The following is a 23062-nucleotide window of genomic DNA, read 5'->3' as shown; positions in this document are numbered from 1 at the left end:
GGATAGATATAGGCTTATGGTATTTTCACTCTAAATAGAACCTAATGTACAGACATGAGATAAATTGCCCCAGTATTTCACTGCTTATGACATAAATGAGTGCAGAATTTAGCATGAACTTCTACATATACTGTTACAGGGGTCTGAGGGTGTGGCTAGAGGGATCAATGGACTGTAACCACTGAGCGCTAGTTATTAATAGAGGACTTACACCCATACGCTAAAACATGCGTATATACTGTATTAGTAAATCAAGTGCAAAGCAGCAGCCAAATATCGATAATTGTGTCTCTTCCAGAAATATTAGCATTTTTATGTTTTGTTGTAGTGGCAATTTTGCAAAAGTGAGATCTCTCTCACTGCCCCCCCCCCCCCCCCCGCATGGTGCTTGGTCTAGTAATCAGTCACTCGACAAGACCGATGCTCGTTCGAGCATCAGCCTTAAACGAGCGTGCTCGCTCATCTCTAGTCACAACCAATATGAGTGCACTTCCTATTTTCACTTTTGGCAATATCTCTACAAGTTAAACAAGCGTAATGACCAAAATTTGGATGCTGCTCTACCTTATGAATTACTAATGGGCAAGTTTAAGGGGAACCTGTCAACTCCAAACAGCACCATAAACCAAGTCATTGTGCTGTTCGGGGAGCTGAGGAATGTAAATATTTTTTACCCATCCGTTCCCCATTTCTGCCAGTTAAGTCCTTGCGACTCTTTTAAGACCTCAGATGGGTCATGTGATCTCAATTCTGACCAGCTCAGATTTACTTGGGTTTATGTGTTCTCAGAAAGTCAGTTTTTCAGTAGTCAGACCCTAACACACAAGCCCTTTAGTGGGGGGACACAGAAATTCCTATCATAGTTACTGGTGGTGATTAGAGGCTCCAGATATAATGAAGAAGATGACAGTTCATCTTCCGGACTGAATATTTATAGGTCTGTAGCTTATTTAGGTGATTTTAAAACACAGATAGTAATGACTGTGTCTTCTCTGCAGGCAGAGATGGTAGAGTATCTAGATATTCAAGTGATGCCATGCTTATGCAACATGGGATTGATAGGACAGAATAGTGAGAGGAAAAGCAGGGACAAATATCAACATAAAGATGGTGACTGATAAGCATCAGATGGGAGGCTGCACTGTATGGAAGTGGCTATAATATACATCCAGAAGGTGATGGGTGCAGAGATGGAACAATGATTTTTTTCCAGAGTGGCCCTTTAAAAAAATATTAAATATGGAAAAATTCTGCATCCAGATATGTAATACTAGACATGCTCCAAGTATTTGCACTTTCTAGGTGCAGGATAGTTTTGGGTAACTCTGTTTGACTTCTGTTCTCCCAGAAACAGTGTAATATTTCCCTAAGGCTGCTCTTATATGCTTGACGATCCTTTGCCCCCATATATTTCCATTATCGGCAGTACATCCCCAGTTTATATGGCACAGGGAGATGTGCTGCCGACAACAATGATTTCTTTCAGCAACACAAAAGATCCAATCAGCCCACAAATTGCTGTTTTCTATACACAGGACACTGATCAGTGAACGGACGTTCTAACAAATGTTCACAACTGTTGGTCCGTGTTATGGGGCCTAAAGTCCAAAATAGGTGGCGGACCCATAAAATATACAGATTGCTGTCGGCAACTCTAAAAATGGAACTCAGTATCGTGTACAGCTGTATTGACGCTTATGTCTGACCAGTTGTTCTGCTGCTGTACTTCCCTCTTTTTAAGGCTCCTTCACACGGGCGTATCTGTCTTTTGCGCACTCCTCAGCACAACATAGTTGCGCTATGTACAAGGCTTTTTTGCGCACGTACTAGCGTATTTTACTGTACTTTTTGCGCATTCTGGGCATGTTCATTTGGCAGACGAACACACCCTGATTTAAATGGCTATTCAACCCAATGAGTTTCATACGTGTTCTTTTTTCATAGTTTTTGTGCATCCCGTTGTGCATGCATTTATACATGTCTTTGTAGTCTTTGTCTACTTTTTCCAATACATTTGCACAAAACTGGCTTAAATACATTGATAAAACGGCCTCATCATCTTTCCTTTATTCTTCCTCCTTCTGAGGAGCTTACAAAAATCTTAAATAGGAAACTCCAATTTTCAAAGAAGTCTCCTTTTAAATGTGTTTGCAAAACTATTTATAATCCATCTTCAGGACAGGTGTTCAATAGTAGATTGACAGGTGTACATGGCCCAGGACCCCGCTGATCAGCTGTTTGCAGGGATGCTGCACTGAGCTAGTTTCTGCAGGAAGCAGACAGCTCTGTTCTTACCGCAGTGGCCAGGCTTGGTATTGCAGGCATTGAAGTGAAAGGGAACTTGGCCTGTAATACAAAGTCTGGCCACTACAGTAAGAACAGAGCAGAAATCATCTCAGTGCACAAGTTCAATGACCAAGTAGACAGCTGATCAGCGGAGGTCCTAGGTGACCTGTCAATCTACTATTGACGACCCGTCCCTAAGATAGACCATAAATAATTTACAGCTGAACAGCCCCTTTAAAGTCCATATTAATAAGTATGCAAAAGCATACAGTATATCTGTAATCTCATTGCCTTCTGTACTCAAAAAGTAGCCAGCTACTTAGTTTTATAACACGTTGCAGAATGTATGTATTGGACTGTAGACTGGAATGGATACATTGGTAATAATTGATACATGATGCCAAGGTCTCACCTTGTCCTCCAAATCAGCATTCCTCCCTTTTCCAGACACAGCTAAGGCCTATCACATTGGTGACTCTCAGAAGTTGACCCAGCATTGGGTGACTTTTAGAGTCTCAGTGCTATGGCTAAACAGTGGTGCAATTTTCAGCCCCTAAATTAGACATTGAGAACATAAACATAGACTACAATAAGGAAAAATGGAGTGCAGTGCATAAACTACAGTGCCGCTAATATGTACATAGAAACATTTTGGAATTCATTGCACTTATTCTAAAACCAAGAGGTCTAATGTGCACTATAGAAAGTGAGAGAATAAGGCAGCTCCTCGCGATGGGAGTACCAACCTTACACTCAGGAGGAAGAGCTTCATACATGATATGCTGGATTTTATATGGCTTATCAAAACTGAAGTGGTAATGTGTATACTTCAGATGGGTCTCATCCTTCATACTGTTGAGGTGCTCGGTATACATTCCGCTACCAGTCCTATCATGTACTTCCATGTATACAATCAGCGCCTGCATGGATGTGAGTAGAAGCCTTGGAGCTCTTTCCACATCAGTTACAGAGGGAAATAAATAGTTAGTCCCTTGGCTTTCCTGATTTCCCTTGCAGCTTGAAACGCAAGTGATAAAAAAGTCCATTTAGCTGCTATAGAAAATGTATTCGTCTAGTGCAAAACATAAAAACAACCAAGAAGATGACTTTACACTTTAGATTGTCTCTCGTCAGACCACTCCTGTTTAGTGTTCTGCAGGGCTTGGGTCTTCTTCTCATCCACTTGTACGTAGTCCACTCTCTGCTCTTCGGACAGTAAAGGCTTCTGTGGTCAACAAGGAATATGGTTACGATGGGTCTAATCTTACAATGCAGGCGATGTACAGAAGACGCAAAACTGGACTGGTCATGTGGTGCAATGATACTCCATCATGTGTTATCTGCCTTGAACATGGTACTGCAGATGAGGCTACTGCATAAGGGGATATTCACACTGGCGTGACTATAGAGGATGCAGGCGATGCGGTTGCACCCGGGCCCAGGAGCCTTAGGGGGCCCATAAGGCCTCTCTTCTCCATATAGGGAGCCCAGTACTATGAGTAAAGCCTTATAGTTGGGGGTCCTGCTACAGGTTTTGCATTAGGGCCCAGGAGCTTCAAGATACACTCCTGCATTAAAAGGTTAAGAGAAGTTGGGGGGTCCCAAGATAAACTTTTGCACCCAGGCCCATGAGCCTTTAGCTACGCCCCTGGGTATTCACATGGGATATCGCACTCTAAGGTCGGTTTCAGGTGGCTGTATGCGCAACTATGGAGCAGGTTTGTTTTTTTTCTCTGGCCATTCAAACTCCACGCTAGAGCAGAGGAGTTTGGACCTATCTTCCCACATTTTTTTCATAGTATTACCTACTTGCGAGAAATATAGGGCAAGTCCTATCTTTTCTCGCCTGTACAATTAGTGGGCGAGAATCCCGCTAGTGATAACGAAGCCATTGAAATCATGCAACCTTGTAGTGTTAATGTTACGGAATTTCCACTACGATTCCGGCGCAGTCAATATTCTGCAATATTTCCGGCCTGTATGAAGGTGGCCTAAGGGGTTAAACCGCTTGGATTGGTGCTATCTTCGATCCCGACTGTTGCAGTAGAAGCCTGGCTGTTAATCACTACCAGGCTCCCGCGGTAATCACATTTGGGAATTATTATGGCATATCAGAGACAATCTGAGTATTTCCATGATACATGTACCGGCCCTCACATAACAATAACTGTAGAGAACTTACCTTTTGTACAGGTGATGGAGACGCAGAATTAAAATCTAATGCCAGATAATCAAGGTTGAACTTCCTAGGCCATGGGAAACTCCCATTGCTGGGGGATACCCCTTGTCTCTGCTCCTATTCAAGGAAATGAAAAAAATGATTAAAGGGGGTTGTCCAGTTCATAAAACCTATTTTCTTATACCCACTTAGGGAATTTTGATTTATTAGAGGAGGTGGAGTGTCTCCTCTGTAGGATCCTCATCTCTTGGCCAGAGAGAAGAGCAGTTACCAAGAACATGTCTTTCTTTAGAGGACCTGTGCTGTCCTTTATACTCACTAGATTGACCCGATGTTCGCTATGTGAGCATAAAATGTTTGGAAAAATGATTGTTGTGAACTTCTAAATCTGCTTGATTGGGTGATTATTTAGAGTGTCACTTTGTATTTGGAGCAGATATCTAATAGAAAAAAGCCTACAGGTCTTTCTCTGCCTGTCTGCCTGCCTCTCACTCTGTCTGTTCGCCTTTGCTCCATCTTTCTGTCTGTCTCTCTCTCTCTCATTCTGTCTGTCTGTCTGCCTCTTTCTTACTCGGTCTGTCTGTCTCTTGCTCTGTCTTTCTCGCTCTGTCAGCCTGTTTATTTAGAGTGTCACTTTGTATTTGGACTCTTTCGCTCCTGTTCTCTCTCTCTCTCTCTTCTGTTCTCTCTTTCTCCTGTTCTCTCTCTCTTTCCTGTTCTCTCTCCCGAGACGCAGCTCAAACCACAGCTTACTATGAACGTCGCTTAGCAGTGCTTCACTCTCTCTGGCAGCGCAGCACCGCTAGACATAACAGGTAACTTTCAATTCACCTGACATGTCAATCAATCTATCAAACTCATATTTAATGATTTTACAGCGGTGGTGAGGATGTAACTAATCTAATGACACAAAAATCATCCCCCAAATGTCACGCACAGGGGTCAAAGTGTGGTGCAAGAAAAAGTGAGAATGGGCGCTGTGTACTTATTTCGCCCTGTGTTGGTGTTGGCAGGAAATTGAACATTTGAGACCTTCTACACGACCCGATTATCATTCAGATTCTCACTGGATCACCGGAATATGAACAATATCATTCAGTGTAAATGCCGATAGCAATGATCGACGAATAATAATTTATTTATCATTCAGTTTCTGCAGGCATAAAAATGAAATGCTGATCGCCCCGTGTAAACAGGCAGCCATTCATCAATGAACGACGGCCTGTTTACTATGAAAGTAGGTGGGTGGCCGGAACAATCTCCGGTTGTCCCGTCTCGATTCAGTGGGAGATCCTTGCTTCTGTGTGAAAGTATAAGGGCAATTATTGCTTGTACGACTGTGAGGTGCTGAAGGGCCCCCTAGGGCCCGTTCATACGGACATATTTGCATGCGCGATATGCAGAGAATATAACCCATTGATTTCATTGGGTTCACTCTCAGTACTCTTTTTTTGAGCATATTAAGAAAACGCAGCATTTTTGTGCACATTTGTGGGCCAGAGGTCCTACAGAAGTCTATGGGAGGTGCGCAAATGCGTTCTCAATATCCACGCAATTGCACAATATGATGCGCTATTCCGCGGAAAAAAGAACACATCTGGAACTCATTAGGCTAAATAGCCTTTAAAATCACAGCGGGGGAAGGTGTCCAGTGGCCATGTGAATTGGCCCTGCAAGCCCAAAAATGAACTAATAGGTGAAAAAAAGCACAAATGTACTGCCCCATTAACTGCAGGACACAGAGTGTTGTCAGAGTGCTGGTTATGTGACTTGAAGGCTGGAAGAAAAGTGCAGAATACACAGCTGGAGGGGCCGAGCTACTGAACTGGATTCTTCACAGCAGACGTCAATGATACTGGGATGGATTTCCCCAACGTTAAAAAAAAAGCCCAAGCGCTTCTGCTTCACATCTGCCCTCAGGGTTCCTCTTTCCTGCTCCGTTTGGCAAGCAGGAAAGGGGAATCCCCACACTCCAACGGCTCCGTCTCAGAATGGAACCAAACAGCGCCCATTGACTATAATGAAGTCTGTCTGGTTTCTGCTCAGGTATTTGGCTTTTGGGCGGAAGAAAAAGCGCCGCATGCAGCGCTTTTACTTCCGGTATTTTGCGACGGAACCCCCGACCACTTCAACTACATGAAGCAAGGAGAATGAATGCCAGTATGTTAATCCTTGTATGACATAACCTACTATTTTGAGATCTTAGCTAGAAATATGGCAGACAGATGGTGAATATTTAAGGCATCAGGATTTGAATTACGGCATTATAGAAGAAGATAACAAAGATATATTTTACTTATATGATATGCAAATCAAATGTACATGCAGATGGCCATGAGCCATGTGATTTACGAGAAGTTTTATGAAATTACCACATTTAGTAAAGTTCTCTTATAAGGCCATACTAGCTGCTAGCCAAATGCTGCACTTACTGCTATCAAAACTCTGTACTTGTCATTTCAGGGAAAGCGAATCTGCCATTTCTGCTAGCAACTACTCCAAGTATTTCCGTATATATCATTAGAGATGATATTTTTCCCATATTTTATTCTACCATATCATGGGTATAACTACCAGGGTAGTAAAAATTGCAACTGCTATAGAGTCCTACAATAGGGGCCATCTCCACATAAAAGGAATATGCAGTTAGCGATGACTTAATGAGTGAGAGGATGTAGGTTGTTCTATAGACCCCCTTGTAATATACACTGCACATTATTTCTATAATACAACATCACTATACTATCTCTATACTGTGAAGTCATTGGGGCATTCTTCCTTTACAGTGACATCATGTTTTACCTCTGCTGTGATGTCACTGCATGCACGTTGACATTTTTGTGCATAAGTTCTGTGCTACGATATCATGATGTCACAGTATAGGGATAAATGCACATCACTGTGTACATTATCCCTGCACTGTGACATCACTGTGTACATTATCCCTGTATTATGACATCAGAGTGTGCATTATCCCTGTACTATGGCATCACTGTGTGCATTATTCCTCTACTGTGACATTACTGCATGGATTAACTCTATACTATGACATCACTGAGTGTATTATCCCTGTACTATGACATCACTGCGTGTATTATCCTTGTACTATGACATCACATTATCATTATTCCTGTACTAGATTATTGCTTTGTGCATTATCTCTCTGAATCAGGGCCGTGTGGCACAAAATAATTATAAGCTTTGCATATTCTGTGCTGAAGGCAGTCATGATAGGGTGAGGCCTGATTCCAAATTTGGCTATAGGGCCCCTTGGTTTCTTGTTACATCCTTGAGGACCACTCTTCTCCATAGGTTGGGTCTGCTGGTGTAACTCAGTTCTATTCACTCAATGAGCCTGAGTTGTAATACCACGACACACATCATAGACAAGAGTGGCGCTGTTTTTGAAAAAGAAAAAAAAAAGCAGCCCTTTCTGCAAATCTCATGCAATGCCTCGAACTCAACAAAGGCCTTAAGCAACATTAGTAAAAATCTATAAACTGTGGTATATTATTAATATTTCTGTAGTAGAACAGCTAAAGAATACAGTGCTGCAGACACAAGACATTTACCATAGGGAGATAGCTCTCCTCCTCTTCTCCTGAGAGAGAACTGGCAAAGATATTTGCTGAGCTAATACCGTCAGTTTCTGGGGAGATAAAGCTGGTCCGATTGCTAGGAAGAAAAACATGGAAGAGGTCAGACAAGCATGTTACAGATGCTCTGAAACACGGCCAACTTCTGACATTGCACATATGTCCCCTAAACATGGCCTCCTATTGCCGTCTCGGTAGGAAGAACAGTAAGGTGAACATTAGCAAGAGGGGATCAGTCTCCATCTAGATAGGCAACTCGATGGTAAACGCTGCCCCAACCATCCAGACAAATGAGGTTTTGAAGACTGTCCACCCGCTACAGAACACGGCAGACGTGATATGTCTGTCTAGAATGTGCCGAGCAGCTGCGTCCTCATGTAATATTTATTTGCTTCTCATCCAAAGGCTGGGTCTGATTCATACCTTAGCCTATTTCTCTTCTCTTTGTCATATTTGCTTTACGAGACACTGGGGGCTGTTTTACTGAGCTGCTCATTTTCCTGCCAATGTTTAGGTTTGCAGCTGTGCTTAAAAGTGACGCACGGAATTCTATGATATGATGTTTACAAAGCACTAACCATGGTAAACATTAGTGATGCCTAATAGGATGGGAGTAATAGCAGGAGCCCCCATGTGCCGAGATGTCACTGAGATGGGTGCGCCTATTATTGGCCTTTACCGACTCGGGGGAATTGTGCTCCATGTTATGTTGTTTTAGTAATGCAAAGGTTATAGCTACAGTAATTGTGCTGCCAGAAGATAAATGACAACCGGAATGACTAATAGAGGTCTTGAGGAATTGCAAATGTGTAAGGAGATGTGAGGTCCAGCTGAAAAAAAATCAGTCTTTGTTATCTTAAAGGAATCCGAGAAAAGGTCTAGAGGCGCAAGATGGGAACATTGTTCATCTTCTTTACAAGTCATTGGTCAGACCACACATGGAATATTGGGGACAGTTTGGGCAACGGTACTCAAGAAGGACATATCAGAGCTTGAGCTGGTACGGAGACGGGCAGCTAAAGTAATAAATAGAATGGGTGGACTACAATACCCAGAGACGTTATCAAAATTGGGGGGGTTGTTTAGTTTAGAAAAAAAGACGACTGAGGGGCGACCTAATAACTAAGGGGCAATACAAAGATCTCTCACGTCATCTATTTAAACCCAGGACTATAGCAAAGGGGCCCCCTCTACGTCTTGAGGAAAGAAGGTTTCCACACCGACATAGAAGGGGTTATTTACTGTAAGGCCCAATGTCCACGGACGGATTTGATTTGTGGGGCACTCGCAAATCAAGCGGCCCATAGGGATGCATTAGAATCCACAAATCAATTAAAAGCATGCGGATGTCCTTTTTTTCTGGCGTGCGGTTCGCACATGCAGGAAAAGATCGCAGCATGCTTCATTTTCTGCGGATTCCCGCAAGGATGGCTTCCATTGAAGTTAATGGAAGCAGTCCGATCCGCGGCACACCCGCAGCCGACACTGTGGACAGGCCACTGATCTACGGGAAAGCTGGAGATTCTGAAAAAAAATGCACTGCGCATCGGTCGGCGCACCCGCACACATCTGCCGTGCAGAAGAAGAAAGACTAAGGAGATCCACACCACATCAGGATTCTGTGCCTACGAGCAGTGAGACTGTGGAACTCTCTGCCTGAGGATACAGTGATGGCAAATTCGATAAAAGCTTATAAGAGGGGCCTTTACGCCTTTCTTGGGCGTTCCATTTTTAGATATGATAGTGACTGATTACTTTAGAATGGTCGGTGATCTGGGGATTATTCTGATTGCTAGATTGGAATCATGGAGAAATTTGTCCCTTAAATGAGGAAAATTGGCTTTTACCTCAACATAGGGAGAGGGGAATAGGCTGAATGGATGGATTTATCTTTTTATGGCCTAACATGAGAGATAGAGGTAAAGGTCCCTGGTGCAAGCACTAAGTCACGACTGACTCCTCAGAAGGATACCTGAACCAAGTGGGGGTTGAACCCACAACCTTTAGGCCGTGATCAAGAGCTGCCCTAACACTCTGCACCACATGGGGCTCTTAAAGACAGACAGACAGACAGACAGACATGAGATAGATAGATATGAGATAGATAGATAGATAGATAGATAGATAGATAGATAGATAGATAGATAGATAGATAGATAGATAGATTGATTGATTGATTAACCAAAGCAGTAACAAATGACAGAATACCAATAAGCACTTGTGATTACTCACTAAGGCACTGTCCATGTTCTGGTCACCATAGTATGTTCTCGAATCGTAGAAAGATTACGCAGGTCCAGGGGTGGTGGACGCACTATGGACACATATGTATTCTTGTTAACCTATTACTTGATAAAGGTGACTCGTAACTGGTACATTAAACATGAATTACATTTTCTTGTATCTGATCGACCAAACTCAACCTGATTGAATGATCACAACTTCTGTCAAAACTTTTTCAATCCGAAAACTCTCGCCTTGCAGGGAGAGAAAAAAACCAGGATGACGCCGGGATATCGCCAGTCTTTTCAATGGGGCCAGCGGCAGCGGCGCTAGCCCCATTGAAAAGATATGGAGAATACTGCGGACTTCTGCCACAGCTGTCACAGCTGTGGCAGAAGTGCAGCATGCTATCCTATTGCTTTCAATCCCATTGCTCCGGCTGGCTCCCCGACACTGCTATCCAGTACTTTCAGCAGGCGGGGATTTAAAAATCCCCGCCTCCTGAAAGGGCTGTGCTGATTGGCTGAGCGCTCAGCCAATAACAGCTAGTGCTTAGCTATTGGCTGAGCGCTCAACCAATTACAGATAGTGCTTAGCTATTAATGAATGAATAGCACTATCTTAGCTATTCATGAATGAATAGCTAAGCACTATCTGTAATTGGCTGAGCGCTCAGCCAATCAGCACAGTCCTTTCAGGAGGCGGGGATTTTTAAATCCCCGCCTGCTGAAAGTGCTGGATAGCAGTGTCAGGGAGCCAGCTGAAGGACACCTATGAGTGGCGGAGAGGTGAGTACTTTTTTAAAAAACTTTTTTAACCACTTATTGATGATTTTCAGGGAAGGGCTTATATTTCAAGGCCCTCCCCGAAAATCATACTGCAGGGTTTGCCAAAAACCACTGCTTTCAATGGAACCGGCAGCAGCGCTGATCCTATTGAAAGCAATGGGATAGCATGCTGCACTTCTGCCACAGCTGTGACAGCTGTGAAAGCTATGGCAGAAGATTCCTTCATCCCAGCGGGGATGAAGGAAACTCCTGCCACAGCTGTCACAGCTGTGGCAGAAGTCCGCGGTATTTTCCATATCTTTTCAATGGGGAGGCGAGTGTTTTCACTTGCTCTCGCAGCGCAAGATAGAAAATATCGCCAGTCGGTGTCCGCCCTTAAACAGACGGGAGTGTTTTAGTCCACATAGTGAGACGAAACAAAACCACTATCAGGATTCTCGCGCATTAATAGGGCAAGTCCTATATTTTCTCGCGTGTACTATGTTTTTGGCATGTAGTTAATACTACGTGCGGGAAAGATAGGGCAGGACCTATCTTCCCGCTTTTTTTTCAAACTCTGCACTAGTGTGGATTTTGAATAGTCCGGGAAAAAAAACCAAATCCCCTGGTGAATGCACCAACACGCTCCATGGTGGCGAACATATTAGCGCATGCGCCAATGTGTTTTTGCCCTAACACGTGGGTTTCGGTGTGGATTTTGACTCAGATTTCACCCCTGCATTCGAAGCGGTGAATTCTGCGTGTAAAATCTGTAGCATAAATTTTTTTCGGCACTGTGGATATTTGGCAAAATTTATGCTGCACGTGAACATAGCATACAGGTATGCACACATGGGTGGGAAATTATGTGGATTTTCCGTGGTGGGATTAGCTGTGGAAAGTCTGCAGCAGTTACAGTACAAGCATTGAGGATGGGGTTTTAAGAAATCCCATCCAGACATTGTGAAGAAAATTGGCAGCGTTAATTGACCTGCACTGTGGATTTTAAACAAGTAGTGTATTAATTTATGTGGATTTCACTCCTTCAACTGATGTGGTGTAATGCATGGTGAATCTGCACAAAAATGCCACTATGGAAAATCCGCAATGTGTGAACATACCCTTAAGGTACCTGAGAACATTTTGAGGTTTATGAGAATAAATGTGTCCTTTGTATGATGAATCTAAGATGCTCCTGCTTGCCTGTCGGATCTGCTAGTTATGAATGTTCCTACTAGAGATGAGCGAACGTACTCGGATAAGCACTACTCGTCCGAGTAATGTGCTTTATCCGAGTATCTCTCCGCTCGTCCTGAAAGATTCGGGGCGCTCCGCTGCTGACAGGTGAGTCGCAGCGGGGAGCGGGGCAGAGCGGGCGGGAGAGAAGGAGAGAAAGATCTCCCCTCCGTTCCTCCCCGCTCTCCCCTGCAGCTCCCCGCTCCGCAGCGCGTCCCGAATCTTTCAGGACGAGCAGAGAGGTACTCGGATAAAGCACATTACTCGGACGAGTAGTGCTTATCCGAGTACGTTCGCTCATCTCTAGTTCCTACACATCATTGCCTCATCAAAAGAAAAAAATGGGTTATCCAGGGAGCGCCCGCCGAGATACACCGGGGTCGGAGTGGAAGCTGTTCCGACCACTGTGTAGCGGCAGTATGGGAGCTGCAGCTGTAACTGCAGGTGCAGCTCCTAAGAGGATATTTGCTTTTTACTACACCACCTATACTGCCATGTATGCTTTTCCATTAACCTTAGGCTGGGGTCACACGGGGTGTAAATCGCAAAGAAATCTTGTGGAATGACCGCAACGGGACCACACGGAAATTCCGCAAGATTTCCACTGCAGAAAAGCAGTTTCCAAACCCGCGCCGTTCGGGGCCGGTTTGGAAGCGGCTTTGCCGCTTGTATTCCACTGCGGCTATCTCTCCCCATAGAGAAGAGAGAGCCTGCAGTAGAAACGGCGATGCAATTGACATGATGCGGCTTTGAATTTCGCGTGGCATAGTAGTTTCATCGCGGCTGGGTTGCAACGGCTTGTCCACAGCGTGTGGACTAGAATTTTGCAAATCTCGTCCATTTTGCTGCTTAGGCTCGGGTTTAAGATTGCAGGCGGAATTTCCGTGCAGAAAGTCTGCACAGAAATTACGTGGAAATTCCGTCCCGCGTGAACCCAGCCTTATCTGGAGCCTTGATTTGGGGTCCATGGTGGCTATGCATTGATATCGCCTCGCCATATACGGGTGGAGGTAGTGCTGCTGACACTTTTTCTTCATTGTCGAAGATGTCATTTCGGCGCTGAAATGTGCTACCCTGAAGAAGGGCTCCTTCACACGGGCATATTTATGCTATGAACGAGTCTTTTTTGCGCTCATTTCAACATATTTTACTATACGTTTTTCGCTTGCAGGGTATGTTTTTTTGCGGATGGGACAATGGCTTCTAGCCCGTGTGAAGGAGCCCTTCTTCACCTACTACAGCTATGTTCCTGGCCGCGGCACCCTGTGATCTCCTTCTTCCTGACGGCGTCTATCATCTAGCGGAGGTGACGTGTCCGTCCCTCCTGGGGTGGTTGTAGCGGTGTTTGAGCTTATTATACGTGTTGTGCGACATACACAGGGGAATGCTATCCTCTCTTTCTTATTCAGTGTGTAGATCTCCCTGCGCTTTCTTCTTTTGTCATTCTAGAAAACGCAGTGAGGCATGGGGTGACTTACTCTTTCGACGAGGTTTGAGGTCTCGGTTTACGGGAGGAGGTTCCAGATCCGCTGGGAGTTCTGGCAGAGGACTGGTAACCTTCGAGTTGACTGATGATGGGAAAGTGAAAGCTGCAGTTACTGGACTCATTGGTATATATCCATCTGTGCTGCTGTCTGACTCAGAAACTGATGGGGAGGCGTTTGGGTTCATTGGGACGTAGCTGTCTTCTGAACAGTCTGATGTGAAGGAGTAGAGTGGTGTGAACCTTGGCTACAAGACACAAGAGCAAAAGAAGGAAATATTACATTCGCCATAAAAACAACAAGAAGAATGCGAGAGGGAAGACAAGAAAGTAGGGTCGTCCTAAAAGGTCTAAGCTTGTCTGTGTTGTAATTGGCGTACACTCATGAAATGTGGTTCATATATTTTTTTAACCCTTTAAGGAAGAAATGCAGAGAATCATGCTGATAATAAAAGATTGGAACGTCTGATGACTTTGAAAAATTGAGCCGTAATCGAGTACTTGCATAACAAAGGTTTAACACTGAAAGACCTCCATACTGACATAGTGGCCAAAGTCTGGGGCCCATGCACCTTCCTATGAGACAGTGAAAAACTGGGTGGTGAAATCCAAGGGGTGAACAACCAGCATTGAAGATGACCCCCACCGTGGATGACCTGTTGATGCGCCTACTCCAGAAAATCAACTAAATTGTCAAGAATGACTGAAGGTTTACTGTGAGGCAGATTGCTGAGACAGTTGCTTAAGACAAACGCTAATCATGTTCTCACTGACGCCCTGAGGATGAAGATGGTTTCAGCAGGATGAGTTCACTGTTGACCAGAAGATGGTCAGGTGCAGCACATCAAGGAAGAATCCCGAGCTGTTCAGAACTTATCCAGACATGTTCTTGAGATGGTTCATAACTGTTGACGTAACCTGAGTCCACCACTTCCAGACGGAGTACAAACAGAGCTCCGTGCAATGGAAACAACCCTCATCCCCTGCACAAAGTTAGCGTCCTCAGCTGAGAAGGTCATGGCAATATTTTTTGGGGGACTGGAGGACGCGGTCATGATAGACTACCTTCCAAAGGGGCATCAAGCAGAGGCAACAAGGAAAGTTACCAGAAGGTGTTCTCCTCCACCAAAACAATGTGCCCAGCCACAAAGAAGTCTTTGCTGTATGAAATCGTACCACACCCACCCTACTCTCCCGATTTGGCACCCCTTGGACTTCCAGCTTTTTTTTTTAGATTGAGAAGATATGAAAGGGGTGCATTTCAAGAAGGATGATGATGTCATTTGTGTGGTGAGGTTTTGCAATGCTTCAACAAAAACGTCTATACCACCGGCATCTCAGTCTTAGGCCAAGTGTGCCGAGACGTTGGGGGACTATGTTAAAAAAATTAATGAAATTTTTTTTTTTCACAGCTAGGCTAAGAACTTTTGGGATGATCTTCGTATAATGATGTAGATAATACTGTATTCTTATATATAACTCTGTATGGCAGTGTGTACAGCACATGGCTATTCTAGCATTCTGTAACATATGCAGGGACTCCCTCTTCATCTCTGTAAGTTATTTCCAGATCTCATTTATTGCCATAGAACGAGTAAAATGATTGCAGAATTCTGCTTCACTAAAAACAGGAAGTTACTTTATACTGCAGCTGTTTTTACATTTTGAGGCAACAGACAATACAGTTCAGACAACATTGGGCAGATATAAGCTAATTCTTTGCAGTGAATCAGGTGGACATAGAAACAAACATATCATATTACTTTAAAGGGTGCGATCCTACACGGTCAGGGCATGTTGGGAGTTGTAGTTGTGTATCAGTTCAAGTTAGAGACCTCCGCTCCTACTATGCTCAGAATTGGCCATACTTCGCATACATGTAATTCCACAGATGCCCACAGGGGGCCTCCATTGAGTTTCAAATAGTAAGCAGCATCTATATTGTTTTCACCAGTGATGGAATTCTGGCTCTTTTTCTGCATATTATCACCATTCTTCCTTCTATTATACAGTCTTCCAGTATATGACTGCTACGTTATGATCCAATGTTCGTATGCTTAGGAGACTAAGGATATACAGAAGGTTGTATAAGTAAGAGCTGAGTAATGCACAATGGAAGATGTTCCAATCTGCAGAACGTCCGCCTCTTCCTATCAGTATGTGGGATGATTTTTCTCCAGTTGTTTAAAGTGCAATGTGCAATAACGATGTTATTATATGAAATGTACCCATCTGTGTTCAGGGTTTCTGTTTTGCTGCTCCGTCATGAGAGCAGGAAGATGGATGCATGCTGGGAACAGATCTGTCCTACGACAAAACTCTGGGGTCTGTCTGGCCTCTAGCACTTTGACACATTAAATAGTGCAGCGTGCTGCGTCCGTTTGTCTTGGATCTTGGGATAGATCTGTACATCCGAACAGAGCCTTCAATGTAGGTGTGAACAGAGTCTAATGTGAGAATAAAACAGTAACCATATCTGGAGCAAACAGAGAATATAAAGCCCATATTTCTATATTAACCCTTTGCAATCCAATTTTCAGGGTTTCCTAGGGGGCTTTCTCTTTCTGCCATTTTGCAATGGCGCCATCTGCTGGCTAGAGCCAGTACTGTGGTATGAGACATGCTGGAGCGGCCTCCCGACAACAGAGCGGCCAGTAATCTACAGTAAGAATACCCTGCCGGATGTCTTCCGACATCGGAGCTGTACAGCCCTAAATCAGAATGTCTTTAGACGTCAGACAGTGGATTGGAAAGGGTTAAAGGGGTTTTCCAGGGAAATACAACAATTGATGACCTATATGTAGGATAGGTCATTAATAGTTGTTCAACCGAGGATGAACTATTCTCAAGATAGGTCATCAATAGTTGATCGGGTCCCCAGCTGATCGGTTGTCTTTGCTGCTACACGGGGGAATGGAGAAGAAGCAGTTAGCTCCAACCCCTGTGTAGTGGTCGGTTCTTGTAACGGCAGTCACGGCTCCTATTGATTTTAATGAGACCCCAGGCTGCATTTACAAGCATCGGCCACTACGTGGGGCTTGGAGCTAACTAGTTCTTCTCCATTCCCCTGTGTGTTTTGAGCGGACTACAGGTGCGTGGTCAGTTGATCAGCTGGGGTCCCAAGCAGCAGACCACAGTTGATCAACTACTAATGACCTATCCTGAGAATAGTTCATCAATAGTATTTCCCAGAAACCCCTTTTTATGATATAACCACTGATATTATAGGATTGTAGAATACCAACCAGATTTAGGCTGAGTCTCTTATCTCTACTTCTTAACGAGCTGTCTTCCAAGTCACCTGAAAGGCAGAAGTATATTTTATTACATTTTATCTTCATCAAAAGGAAAAACTATTAGTGCCTCCCAACAACTTGTCGGTAAGGCCGGCTTCACACGAGCGTATGTGCGCATGATGCGCAAAACGCTGTGAATACAACCCATTGATTTCAATATGCGCGTATTACCGTGCGGATTTCGGTTATGCAAAAAAAAAATGTAGCATCCTCTATTTTCCTGAGCATTTGCACATCAAAAGTCCCCATAGAAGTCAACAGAGATGCGCGATATACTGGGAGATGCGTGAAACACTGCATAATTGCGCTGGAAAAAGTACACATATTGAACTCATTAGACTAATTAGTAGAGATGAGCGAACGTACTCGTTTCGAGTAATTACTTGATCGAGCATCGCTATTTTCGAGACCTGGCTACTTGGGTGCAAAGATTCGGGGGGCGCCGGGGAGCGGGGGATGGCGTGGTGGAGCGGGGGGTAGCAGTGGGGAACAGGGGGGGGATCTCTCTCTCTAACTCTCCCCCCCACTCCCCTCTGCAACCCCCCGCTCACCCACGGCGCCCCCCGAATCTTTGAGAAGTACTCGAAAATCGCGGTGCTCGAGTGAAAAAGGGGCGTGGCCGAGTAGGTTCGCTCATCTCTACTAATTAGGCATTTCAGTGGCTGGGAAAATCTGTGTTTTGTGCGCGCTCAAATGTACATGCCTTGCTACGGAAAAAACTGCAAACTATTTGCCGTTGCGCACGCAAAACAGCATCGGCCATTTAAAAAAATACACATACGCTCGCGTGAAGTCGGCCTAAGGCGTGTTGTACTTTGTGACAATGATTTTGTGAAAGCGCATACAAAGACTCGTGAAAATCCATTGTTTGTACTTGAACAGTCTGTGTAGTTGACCGGTATGTAGTTATCTTCTGACGGGTCTCACTAGACTGAGTACATGTGATGCTCTTCAGGGGGGACACATGATGTGCAGAACTCTTTGCAACTGCGAATCCGTCTATTCAGATATTTGAGAAAGTTTGCAGAAGGTGATAACTTACTCTAATAGCCTCTATATTGCCTCTTGTGGTGCAGAATGTATGTAGTCCTAAGCTCTTGCTCATGACCTGAAGGTTGCAGGTTCAATCCCTGCTTGGTTCAGGTAGCTGGCTCCAGGTCAACTCAGCCTTCTGAGGTCAGTAAAATGAGTATCCAATTTGGGGGGGAGGTAATAAATAAATTACCTGAAAGTGCTGCAGACTAAGATGGTGCTATACAAATAACAAGTCTCTTCCCCCCTATATTAATATCCTGTTTTTGAACTAACGTGTCTTTTCCCTAGAAGCTTGGAACACGACCAAGGGTTCCCTGGAACACTTTAAAAGCTATTACCATTTGTAGAGAAGGTAAACGGATTCTTCCTTGCTCACAAATGTTGAGTGTAGGAAGGGCAAACAGATGATAGAGATGGGCAAGAATGTACCCGTCTCTACAGGTAAGAATGGTAGCAGTTGTTCCCTGGGGGTGGGAAGAGTTTTCAGGGTTGACCCACAGTAGTAAGTTTGGGATCCATTCTAAATACTAAACTTGGGCATTGGGGTCACATAGGGAGGGGTGACATTAAGGTTCTCAAAACCATGCTTTAAACCTGGGCATAAGGACTTATTCACATGAACGCATTTGGGCTGCATATTACACGCGCAAAATCTGTGCGTTAGGCTATGCATATTTGTGCGTGCAAAAGAACCCGCAGCCACAGTCCTGTACGTTAAAATAGCTAATTAGCCTAATTAGTTTTATATGTTCTATTTTTCTGTGCAAATGCAGAGGATAGAGATGAGCGAACCTACTCGTTTCGAGTAATTACTCGATCGAGCACCGCGATTTTCGAGTACTTCCGTACTCGGGTGAAAAGATTCGGGGGGCGCCGGGGGGAGGCGTGGCGGAGCGGGGGGTAGCAGCGGGGAACAGGGGGGAGCCCTCTCTCTCTCCCTCTCCCCCCCACTCCCCACTGCAACCCCCCACTCATCCACGGCGCCGCCCGAATCTTTTCGCCCGAGTACGGAAGTACTCGAAAATCGCAGTGCTCGGGCGAAAAAGGGGCGTGGCCGAGTAGGTTCGCTCATCTCTAGCAGAGGATAATAGGAGGTGCTGAGTATTTTTTTTGCGATACAATTGCATACGCAAAATACGCTCTTGTGAACAAAGCCATTGAAATCAATGGGTTCTATTCACTGTGCTCCCAACCACATGCGTAAATACGGATGTGTGAATCTGGCGAAAGGGCTTATTCACACAAAAACCTTTACGCACTTTTATGCGCGTGCAATATGCAGAGAATAGAACCCCTTGATTTCAGTGGGTTCGCTCATATGCGCCTATTTTGCGTGCGCATTTCAGTCATGTAGGGAAAGAAAACTCATTATACTAATTGGCCATTTCAATCGTTGAGAGCATCGTTGCTTGTTTTTCGTGCATGCAAAAAGTACAGGAAAGCACGCACGTGCAAATATGTGGCACAAACGTGCGTGTGAATGCGCTTACGCCCATATGACACCGGCCTTACTGTGACCACAAATCCTGGCCTGATCACAGTTCTATTGACCAAAGCGAAGAGCACCAAAGGGATCTATGATCCACAACACTACATGCGATGAGTCCTTTTCAACAACATTTAACCCTTTCCAATCCACTGTCTGACCTCTGAAGACATTATGATTTAAGGCTGTACAGCTCCGATGTTGGAAGACATCCGTTGGGGTTCTCTTACTGTATATTGCCAGCCTCTCTGCTGTCGGAGCCTATCCAACGTGTCACCTCATGCAATACTGGCTTTAGCCAGCAGATTGCGCCGTTCTATACAGCAGTAAAAGAGTAAGCCCCCTAGGAAAACCAGGATACAAATTGGATTGGAAAGGGTTAAATAAAGATATAAGACTCCTCAAAGCAGAAAAGGCAGTAAAAGGAAGCCTCTGTCCATATATGACACGTACAGTACAGCAAAACATAACAGCCCAGATTAATAACTGTTACCGTACTACCAAACCTTCCTTTCCAATTAATCTCTTATTGTTTCTGCACCATACACATAATAATAGCCACAAATGATCAATAAGGGCACATTCACACCCCTGGGGCTACTTCCATTGTTCGATTATGTCCTTGGAGCTGAACACCTAAATACCGAAACCCCCGAATCTGGCACATATTGGATACAAGCAGTGTAGGACAGACTCCGTGACTATAATGGGGTCCGTCCGGCTTCTGGCACGCTGCGCTATTTTGTTCAGGATTTTGTGCCAGCGGCTCTACAGATATGAAAGGTGCCTAAAACTAAACTTAAAGTATATCTTTCCTACCCCCAAAATTCTTAATCATGGATTGGGCTTTTATGACCTGGCATGGATCCTGAAGAGGGTCACGTGTTCAAAGTCTAGCATTTAGCAAAGTACACACAAGAAGCTGATAACTATATGGAAACATGCTTACTCTGCAAGCATGCTCAGTTTCTGATACTCCTATATGCCTTATTGGAGACTCACCGGCCTACTTAGTCTCTTACTGTATCTGTACTGATAGTTTGGGTTGGCCTCTACCGCCAACCCCAACTATCAGTCATTTATGGTATGACTTTTGGCTATGCCATAATTGTCCAAAGTTGAAAAACGTTAACTCTCCACTATTTCCTCTGTTGTACCCTGCAATATGTAATAGAAGGTGTATTCCTTTATATCGTATACATCAGACTCAAATATTCTGGATCTTTGGATGGTCATAGAAATGTCTAATAATAAAGGTGGACGAAGCAGCTTTCCATGAAGACACAAGAGTGCCGTGATTCTCACCTTCCTCTAAACATGTATTTTTAGCTTCACGATGAAACATAAGTGGAACGCCGACCCATCGATGGTCAGTTAAATAAACCACTCCACTATCCATTACACGCAGAATACTGTTTACCTTTCCAGTTCCTAACATTGTCCAGACTGGATAGTGAAATTCTTCTGGGCACCATTCCAGATAAACAATGTCCATTCTGGATAATTCCACTGGAAATCACCTCGGGCCTTGCCTCAGGAAAATGGTTGGGTTTAGGTGGTCTTGGTGGTGGGGTGATGGGTAATATTTCATTGTCACTGAGTCCACTGTGGTTTTTCTCAACTGGAAATGTCTGTGCCGAAGAGGGTCCCAACAGTGGGGAGGAGGAAGAAAAGTCACTGGATGAACCATTTGATTCTAGGTCTTTGACAATGACAAAGTTGGCTGCTGGCATGTGATTGTGGTGGAAGTTAACATTGTAGAGAGTCTGGCTAACAGAGTGCTGGGATGGTAAGCAGTCAAGAAACACGTCATCGGAAGAGGTCTGCTCCAGTGACTTATCTGAGTTGGAGCAAGTGTCACACCTGGAATAAAGCACAAGACATGCAATTAAAATGTGAAAAATGCTACGTGAAAAATCAGTAGGATATATATGCGAAAGCTTAGCTAGAATAGCATAGATCGCCATGTGCTGAGAAACTGTTTATAGTCGACTATTAATAAGGATCTGCCATTATCTTCTCGGAATTAGCTGCTATGTGTCCACACATTATACCTGATCAATATACATTTTGTATATTTGTGCATTTATCATCCTGAGCTAGTGGATGAAGACTATTTGCTATGATGTCTGCACACACAGAGAAGAGGAGAATCTGCTCCCTAACCTCTCTGTAGCAAACCTTCAGAAGCAACAGTAGCATGGAGAACATTAAAGAGCAGTACTAAGTAGTGTAGCTGTGAATTCAGCACTCAGGGGAGGTAAACACTTACTAGATGCTACAGCATCATCTCTGTGTGTTTCTGCTTCTCTCAATCTACAGCTGCACCCTCCTCAGTCTCCTGTCTCCATAGACTACTATGGGCAGCTGTAACCTGATCCCTCAGTAAAGTTGATATAATCCATCTCATCTCTGCCTAGTTTGAAAGAGGCATTTTTCTCTTATATTCACTCATACTATTGATATATGCAAAGTTTTTCGAAAGTACAAGGCTTATTTAAGCCTGACTAGTCAAAATATTGTTGCTACAGATTTTACTTTAAAAATGTACTCAAATTCACTTTTTCCTTTATTAGCTCCTAATTGCATATGCTATAGTAATCTGCTATCTGGAAGAACCTATATTCATTTAATCAGAGCTTCTAGATATAACATAAGCACTACAGACCTAAAGCTGATGTGACACACAAGTAGAACAGTAGGGTGGATAAACGTGTAAGTCATTCAGAGTCTATCGAAGACCAGAGGGTGGATAGCAAGACAGCAAACTGAATCTCACACCAGGATGTACGCATCAATAAGTAAACCTCTTCAGTTTTTTAGCACTTTTAGTAAATGGTATATGACTAGAGATGAGCGAGCATACTCACCAAAGACAATTACCCGAGCGAGCATTGTCCTTAGCGAGTACCTGCCCGGTCGGAAGAAAAGATTCGGGTGCCGGCGGGGGGGGAGCGGGGAGGAATGGAGGGGAGATCTCTCTCTCCCCCCCTTGCTCCCCCCTGCTCACTCCCGCAACTCACCGCTCACCCGCGCCGGCACCTGAATCTTTTCTTCCGAGCAGGCAGGTACTCGCTAAGGACAATGCTCGCTCGGGTAATTGTCCTTAGCGAGTATGTTCGCTCATCTCTATATATGATCTTCTAAACATTATCTGACATGTCACTGTGATAGTGATGTTAACTTAGAGATGATGGAAATATCTGAATAAGGCTACTTGTCCACGGACGATGATCCGCAGGCAATAAATCGCCCGTGGATCACGCTCTGCAAACCTTTCCATAGCTATGGAAAGCGCAGCGCCGCCGTCCACAAATGGAGAATCATAGCGATTCTCCGCTCACGAGATTTAAATCACGGTATGCTGCGATTGTCGCGATTCTCCACGGTGAGACTATCTGTCCGATAGGCTCACGGAGGAGATCTGTCAGCGCTCCTCCGTCCTCCCTCGCCTCGGCCGTGGACAGGGGCCCTT

At 44.3% G+C, this 23062-nt stretch overlaps 1 protein-coding gene across 2 annotated transcripts in view; it reads right to left on the bottom strand.

Annotated features, from left to right (window-relative positions):
* GAB3 (GRB2 associated binding protein 3) overlaps positions 1 to 23062 on the bottom strand; it is a 123663-nt gene that overhangs the window by 8372 nt on the left and 92229 nt on the right. The window contains exons 4-10 of one of the 2 annotated variants that reach the window (XR_010787021.1): positions 21008 to 21450; positions 17016 to 17071; positions 13766 to 14018; positions 10294 to 10375; positions 8038 to 8140; positions 4469 to 4582; positions 2699 to 3511 (exon numbers count right to left, since the gene is read on the bottom strand). Coding sequence is in view for 1 of the 2 variants with exons in the window: in XM_066581700.1 (XP_066437797.1) it covers positions 3395 to 3511; positions 4469 to 4582; positions 8038 to 8140; positions 10294 to 10375; positions 13766 to 14018; positions 17016 to 17071; positions 21008 to 21450 (1168 nt within the window). In the remaining variant the exon portion in view is untranslated. Of the gene's footprint in view, positions 1 to 380; positions 3512 to 4468; positions 4583 to 8037; positions 8141 to 10293; positions 10376 to 13765; positions 14019 to 17015; positions 17072 to 21007; positions 21451 to 23062 lie in introns of those variants that run through there. The other variant, XM_066581700.1, reaches the window with a different exon arrangement.

This window comes from Eleutherodactylus coqui, chromosome 10 (genome assembly GCF_035609145.1).
Source record: "Eleutherodactylus coqui strain aEleCoq1 chromosome 10, aEleCoq1.hap1, whole genome shotgun sequence".
NCBI lineage: Eukaryota > Metazoa > Chordata > Amphibia > Anura > Eleutherodactylidae > Eleutherodactylus > Eleutherodactylus coqui.
The sequence above is the reverse complement of the archived record's forward strand: the minus strand, read 5'-3'. Positions and strand labels throughout refer to the sequence as shown.